The 8,152-nt window shown below is 37.8% G+C and overlaps 1 protein-coding gene across 1 annotated transcript in view; it reads left to right on the forward strand.

Annotated features, from left to right (window-relative positions):
* The window catches only part of LOC110788513 (CAAX prenyl protease 2), a 30,636-nt gene extending 22,911 nt beyond the window's left edge, over positions 1–7,725 (forward strand). The window contains exons 6-8 of the mRNA XM_021993154.2: positions 6,041–6,103; positions 7,274–7,351; positions 7,495–7,725. Coding sequence (XP_021848846.1) covers positions 6,041–6,103; positions 7,274–7,351; positions 7,495–7,631 — 278 coding nt within the window. The 3' untranslated portion in view covers positions 7,632–7,725. The remainder of the gene's footprint in view (positions 1–6,040; positions 6,104–7,273; positions 7,352–7,494) is intronic.
* Positions 7,726–8,152: the final 427 nt, after the last annotated feature.

Raw genomic sequence — 8,152 nt, forward strand, 5'->3', positions numbered from 1 at the left:
GAGAGATCGAGAGTTGTAGATCACCTTAGAGAGCATCGTCTCCAATGCAGTTAGGGAGGCGATGATCACCCTGCAACGATCTCTTTCCGACCACCTCAAGGCTGCCGCAGAAGAGGAGGCGAGAAAGGCTCAAGAAAGAGCTGAGCAACCTGAGGGCAGAGTCAATCGCTTTCCTGATGAGATTAGGACGTTGATAGCGGATAACGGGAGAGTGGGGGAGAACCGGAATAACAGACACCGTGAGAGGAAGGATGAGGGGGACCGAACTCCCAGAGGAGGTGGCAACTGTGGTAGAAATTGGCGGTTCCGTAAGCTTGACATGCCGGTTTATGAGGGCGACGACCCGGATGGTTGGATCTTAAGGGTGGAGAGGTATTTCAATTTTCACAAGCTAGATGCGGAGGAGCAGATGGATTCGGCCGTGGTGGCAATGGAGGGCAATGGTCTCCATTTATTTCAATGGGAGAACCGTCGTCGGCAGATAGAGGGGTGGCGAGGCTTGAAGGAGATAATGTTGAAAAGAGCTTAGGTCGGCGAAGGTTGGAACGCTACACCAACAATGGTTGGCCACCACCCAAGCCACCACGGTGGAAGAGTACCATCGTAAGTTTATAGAGAGGGCGACGCCGTTGGAGGATGTACCAGAAACTCTCCTGATGGGTCACTTCATGAATGGGCTGAAGGACGAAATGAGGAAGGAGATCCAAGTTTTGCAACCTTATAATCTCAAGCAGGCCATGGATCTTGCAGTACGAGTTGAAGATAAGGATTGGGTCGAAGAGAAAACTGGATTTGCAAGTTGGGCTAGCAAATTCGGGACTAACATGACCGCTTCTGGTGGACCGATTTCGACAACTGAGTCAAATATTCAACAAGCCAAATCCACTGTCTCTGGGGTAGGCTCGACACAATCGTCGGTGGCATCACTATACACCAACTCTTTCAGATCGGGAGTTGGGAGGTTAACATAGAGCAGTGTTTTAAAAAGCGCAAAGCGCACTAATGCGATATGAGTCCTAGAGCTTAAGCGTAAAGCGCAAGCGCAATGCGCGAGCTTCATCGAAGTAAAGCGCACTTTTTAAGAATTCAAGTTTTCTTTACCATTATGGATATATATCTTACTAAAGTAACCACAAAAACACATAAACAACATATTTTCTTCCCTATTTGCTCCTTGTTTTAGCAAAATAAAGTATATAACATAGTGTTTATCATGTAATATCCAATAGAAAACAAATATACTATGCTATTTTCAAAAGGATATGTCATCTTCTTTTTTGCTTCTTTTTTCTTTTCTTTTGGACTCTTGGCCCACTTTCTGTTGTTAATGATTAATAGGACGTGGTCCAATAGACAATAACAACATATAAAAAAAGCTTTTAACGTGAATTTTTTTTAAAGAAGAATTTCAATGAAGCTCAAAAAAGCGCGCTTCATACGCTTTTTGCGCTTCATGCGCTTAAGTGCGCTTCGGTGCGCTTTTTCACAAACGCTTCACTCAGACCTAATTAAGCCCTTTGCCCTAGAGCTTCGAGCTTCAGCGCTTAAGCGAGCTTTAAGCGCGCTTTTTTAAACACTGACATAGAGTGAGCTTCAAGAGAAAAGAGCGAAGGAACTATGTTTCCAGTGTGACGGGAAGTGGGAAGCTAACCATGTGCGTAAACGGAAGGAGCTGAGTGTTCTCTTAGTTGACAGCGGCGCCGGCGAGAGCGAAGAGAAAGATGAAACGCCAGAAGGTCGGGAAAATGGGTAAGGGTTGGCGGCGACACCCGAGGTGTCGCTTTACTCGGTCGTCGACCTTACCCACTTGAAAACGATGAGGCTGGCTGAAAAAAATTAACCAGAGCGAAGTCACCGTGATGATAGATTCGGGGGCGACTCATAATTTTATCTCGTTGAGGGTGGTGGAGCGTCTAGGAATTCCGGTGGCGGGTATATAGTAGGGTCGAGAGTGACTATTTAAATCTAGCTTTCAAAGTATGGTGAAACTAAAAATGTCACGAAATTAAGGATTAAAGATTTAAACTAAAATAAATAGGAAAACAAATGAAAAGATCTAGGGCAATGGTTTACCATGTTTATAGTTAATCAATCAAAACTTCATCAACAATTCAAGTAGTCAAAGTATATAGTGCACGAGTTATTCCTACGGTCGGATCTTAACACTCTCAATTCAACATATGCAGTACAATCGCTAACATAAACATAATTGCTAGTTGTAGGTAAGCCTCTAAAGGTCGATCTTTCGATTGTAGTCCCTATTAGCATGATTTAATCAAACAATTGATCAGAATGCAAAGATTAACAATATAGACCTTATTAACTAGAAATATAGATGAATAATCAAACCATCAACAATAATAATAATAATAATAATAATAATAATAATAATAATTAAAAGAAATAAATAAAGAGAGAAACCAATAATACCTCAAAAAATTACATTAATGGAGCATGAAGAAAATTAGGGTTCATGAAAGGGGAAGAGAGAAAAGGAAAACTAAGCGTAATTTTAATTCTAGGAAATAAAAGCACCACTAGGAAATTATTTTATATCTAATATTTAAGCTCCCTAATTCTAAAGTAAATAGAGAAAAATAGAATAATAAATCCCAACTTAGAATCCTATTGGTTAAGAAACGATGGCGGAGCATGGACACGATGACTACCAAGCAAACCTGAACATCACATAATGTATATGTGGGTGCACATGCATAGGAAACATACAAACACACTTGCTAGGCGGAAAATCCCGCGGGTGTGGGCCGCGGGTGCTTTGTGGGGCGCGGAAAATCCTACGGGAAGACAGAAGCAATGACCAAACAGAAGAGCAAAAACCCGCAGGCTTATAAATTGAAAACTCGGTCGCGGAAACGGTAACGGTAGTGATGCGTTGGTCGCGGGCAGGGTTGCGGTTGTCGCGGTAGGAATTTGATTTATGATTTTTGTAGGTAATAATTAGTTGTTACACTTTCTTTTTTCGTCTGTCCCAGATTAGTTGTTACACTTCTAAATTAGGAATGACCCCACAATTATTATCTCTTCCTAGCAATTTTTTTTTGTCCCCACACCCTCTCATTCAATTAAAAAAATACCTCCATTAAGTTCTATCACATCTACTTTTTCAATAAAATAACAATTGATAATCAAACAACCACTTATCACCTAAAACTTTGTGTAAAGGTAAGTGTAACAACTAATCTGGGACGGAGGGAGTATTAATAAAGAAATATTATATTAAATAATATTTGTACTTGAAATTCATAATCTTTTCTTCCACAACATAAAATTTAATTCTGGATAAGTGATTTTCTTCAACAAACATAAAATTTAAATGGTTAAAAGGTTATACGGCATGCTTGCAAGTTTTTTTTTTTCTTTTCTTTTCTGACAGCATAGAAAAATAATCAATTAAACAAAGCTATTCCCTTTTTCTAACTTTTTGGTTAGATTATGGGCTATAGCAATGATCATACAACATTGAAAAATAAATAACAAACAGTTACTAACTTGAGCAATACATGCTCTTACAAGCTGCTTGATTAGAAGGCAGCTAACAATTGCAATAAGGATCATTTTGGAGAGGCCTTGGTAAATGGACGAACTCATTGTTGCAACTTGAACTTGCAACCTATAAAACGAAACTTCACATGTCCTTTGCTTTTGCTTCTTCACGAGGTTGGTAATGGAACATCGGGACAAGATTATCACAGACAAACGGGACCAATCTGATGATGGAAAGTGTGGAAGGAGATAATTGGTAAACAAGTCACTTAACTTGCTTATGGAGCAATCCCAGTGACCTATAGTCACAAACACATGGGATTCTTGGCTCAAGATCAAACCAAGAGTCACTTTTCTTAGTGACTCGGTACCCTCAAGATTGGGTACACACGGAAGCTCCTCACATTGAGAGCAAGCGACCAAGATTGGAGAGCTATGAACCCCCAACCCTTTCGGTTGGGGAGCCTCCTTCGGATATGATGCTTGCAAGTTGCAGCCAAACAATTGAGTTTTGACTCACTGCCGGCTGTAAAGAGTTAAGATGCATGCAAGCTAATGTCATATGTTGTCCAGAGTTAAAAATTAAATATATACTCCTTGGCCCACCATTCCACCAATTCTTTTTAATTAAAAAAAATCTACTTTTGAATTTTGACTAGTCATTTACTCAATAAGATTATTTATATCACCACTAGGCAGTAGGTACGCCCATTACCAACGTTTTCTCTCTCCTCCCCCACCAATTCTTCTAGATCGAGTGTCCTTCTTCAGTTGTTCATCTTCAACCTTCGACATTGAAATGCTCTGTTTTCCAGCAACCTTTGATATTCCTCCGACCACTAAGTCACTAACAAGTAACAACCATCGAAAATGGAAGAAAAATATCATCATCGCAACCTTTGCTATTCCTCCGACCATTAACTCGGGCGATTTTAGAACGAGAACGGTTGACTCGGGCGATTTTTGTATGGAAGGCGAATCGGGCGAAATCTCGCCTTATTTGAACAAGGCGAGATAACTCGCTAAGTATCGGATCGCCAAACTCAAAAACCGAGTTAACTTGGGCTCGGCCGAGTTTTTATTCCATGGTCGTGCTCCACTAATTCCACGGGTGCGGAATGCAGGCGCGGCCTTGGGCGCAGAGTGAGACGATGCTTGCTTGATGATGCAACACACGATCACCAAACTTGGACTTGATCACCGCTATATATAATCAACGCAAATTCATTTTGTTTCGAACCTAGGTCTCCGTTTTCGACACGAACAGTCCGATAGTTGTTGGAACAACTCTAATACCCGGAAGCATTCAAATGACTATGAAATCACCTAAAATATTAAGAAAAACAAACGAAGCGTAATAGAGCATAATAACTACAACCTATGCAAATCTGATCCTAAATGCAATTAAAATGAGACGAATGCTTAGAAATGCAACCTAAATACGCCTAAAATACCCTATGCAAATATGATTCTCATGAATCTACCCTGAGCTTTTTAAATAAGCTTCCAAAAGTTGACAGAAGGGTGAAGGCTGACAACATCCTTAACAAAATTAAGTTATTATACGTTTGAGTCACTTCTTGATGATACCAAAATAAGCCTTTTACTGAACAGGGTCATCACTATTTCAAATCGTATGTGCTTTTATCATACAAAATCCTACTGTCTCAACATGATATACTTATTGCGAGAAGAACACTCCTCCAAATGTCTTATCTTTTCACATGTTTCTAGGGATTTTATTTTTTTAAGACTAGATAGAGATACTTTTGGCTGTATTGACATTTCATTATGAATCTGTGATCAGGCATGTAACTTTTTCTTTTATCATTCTACTTTTTATTTGGTTTTACTTTGTGATTTTTTACGGGTCTGTCTACGATGACGTGTCGTGTGATTAGAACAGTGTTTTCTATCCATTGATGTTCTCTGGAAGACCTAGGAGGGTTAGGACCCCTTGTCCTCTACTGTACTGATATACTGTATAATTTGTTTGTTGTTTTAAATGATTTTTTTCTATTTTATTTAATTAGATTCCGTTGACCTGTGTTGTATATGGCTCTGTGAATTACACTATGTTAGTCAGGAATTGTTCTTTAGTGAAGTAGTTAATGCCATAATCTTCTACTTCCTACGTTCTTTTTTGGATGACACAATTTTTTAGGCACGTTTGCCAATGCACGATTTCAAACTTTAATATTTTTAATTATGGATAAGAAAAAATAATAAAAGTTTGATATTGAAAAGAAACTCATTAATACGAATCTGATAAGACCCCACATGACTCTGTTTTTTCTTAAATATAAATCACAAAAAGAAGTCAGATGAGCTTGTATGAATAGTATCAAAAATCTCATTGTGTCATCTTATAAGAAACGGAGGAAGTATTTATACTAAGAATCTTAGTATGTAATCACTATTGACTGGCTTGGAACCATACAACAGTGTTGTCTTAGTCTTTGTCTATTTTGCATTTGGTAACTTGCTACCTATGTGTACTTGAATTAACTTTTGTCTGTTTGTTACTGGATTTCAGGTACCCAGCTTGCATATACAATGATTTTTGGCTCTTATGCTTCATTTCTCTTCATTAGAACAGGTATGTCATGGCTGGTTCGTGTTTTCATGAAGAAATCTAGTGTGCCTTTCAGTTGCCTTACTTTTTGTTAAGTCACTGTTTTTAACCAAAAGTTATGAGAAATCTTTCTTATGACAGAGGTAGAGAGATATGATAGTTACATGTATACTTCTTGCTTCTCTTTTAATTGCAACATTTGGACTTTCACGCTTGCCAATGCACATCTTTAAGGACTTTAATATAAAAAGTTGATATTGTGAAAATACAAATCGAGATGAATCTAACAAGATCCTACATAACCATGTTTTAGTTTATGTATAAATCACATATGCCGGTCATAGGAGAGTGTATGAATAGTGATAAAGTCAAAACGTTGCAATTAAAAGAGAATGGAGGAAATATGGGTGTATACATATATAGCTAATCTAGGGGAGGGAACCGGTGAAAACACCTCTCTATGTGAGGACATTACTTATATAATACTCCGTAATGAATTAGGCCATTGAATTAGGAGGGATCTGCTCACTAGATTAGTTGCGTTCATTGATGCAAAGTTGTATATAAACAGATATTTCTTATACAAGTTAGAACATGTTATAGGTGTTTTAGAACAATGTTGTATGTTTATCAGAACATGTTGTATGTTTTTTCAGAACATGAAAGAAACCATACATAAACTTCAACTCCGCTTCCTCTTCACTCTCAAAGTCTCCCCTATTTTCTCTCTCCAAATTTCTTACATTTCTTCAAATTAAGTTCATCTACTATCTTCATATTTTTCCAAAGTTTGTTATAATACTTGCATATAATCTTAGCTTTTCCTTAGTACTTTTTTCTGTTGGATAGCTAGGCTCCACTTTACGAGAGGAAAGAATTTGAATGTCTATTTGATTTTCTACAATGTCCATGTCCATTTCTTCTTCCGGTAATGTGACCCTGTATTGTGAAATCAGTATCTAATGACTAATGCTATATCGAACAGAAAGTCATGACGTACCTATATACAGTTGCTATTCTTGCCTAGGTAGGTATCTTGAAATACTATGTTGAAGTGCCTTTGGTTTCTTCACGGTTTTGCATATTTAAATGTGTGTTTTCTGAAAGCTGGGGTAATTATATACACATGGTTATTTTTTACCAAAGTTGATGTTTCCTTGATGGTGTTTAACTTTCCTTGGCTCTTTTTGGCAGGGCATCTTGTTGCTCCATTAGTTGCACATATAGTCTGCAATTACATGGGATTGCCTGCTTTATATAATAGAAGAAAAGGTACACACATTCTGAATTATTTTCACTCGAGTGGATAGTTGTATGATTGATCATAGGATATGCTTCAATAACATATTACAAGAGTTTGTCAAAGCTTCTATCTCAAATAGAACCTAACTGGATGTATTTCTTGATTTCTTCAGGGGTAGTAGTAAGTTTGGCTTTCATTGCCGGTTCTATAGCTTTTGTTAGTTTCCTTTTACCTTTGACTAGTCCAGCTCTGTACAATAATAGGATAGATAATTGCCATTGTTGGCAAGGATATTGCAGTTATAGCTAGAACTTTGGAATTTTGTAGTCAATTTTTTTTGCTTCATAAGTTTCGTACCTGTGTTGTAAACAAATTTTAAAAGAGAGATTATTTTTATTCTTCATTTTCTCCCCCCCCCCCCCCCCCAGCCTCGTCTAATTTTCCACTTTTTTATTTTCCTGGAATTCTTCTAGTTGCCACTATGGTACTGGATGATGTTTCCTATCTCAAGTGCGTAGAGCCTTCATTTTTCTTCTCTGTTCAAATCATGTTGTAACGTTGCTAGTTTAAATTACACTATTCATTCCCTTCCAAAGAAAAATATTATAGATAGAGTATAACATTCGCGACGGAATACCCACACAATCTAGCAGCTATTAAGCTCGATATGTCAAAAGTGTATGATAAAGTGAACTGGACTTTCCTTCTTAAGGTCCTTGTTGATGCTTATGGTTTCTCTTGTCACTAGATTTGCTTGATCTTGCAATGTATTTCAACGTTGTCTTATAAGGCTTTGGTGAACAATTATGTAGACGTTTAAACTAAAGTGT

The sequence above is a fragment of the Spinacia oleracea genome, chromosome 4 (genome assembly GCF_020520425.1).
Source record: "Spinacia oleracea cultivar Varoflay chromosome 4, BTI_SOV_V1, whole genome shotgun sequence".
Classification (NCBI taxonomy): domain Eukaryota; kingdom Viridiplantae; phylum Streptophyta; class Magnoliopsida; order Caryophyllales; family Amaranthaceae; genus Spinacia; species Spinacia oleracea.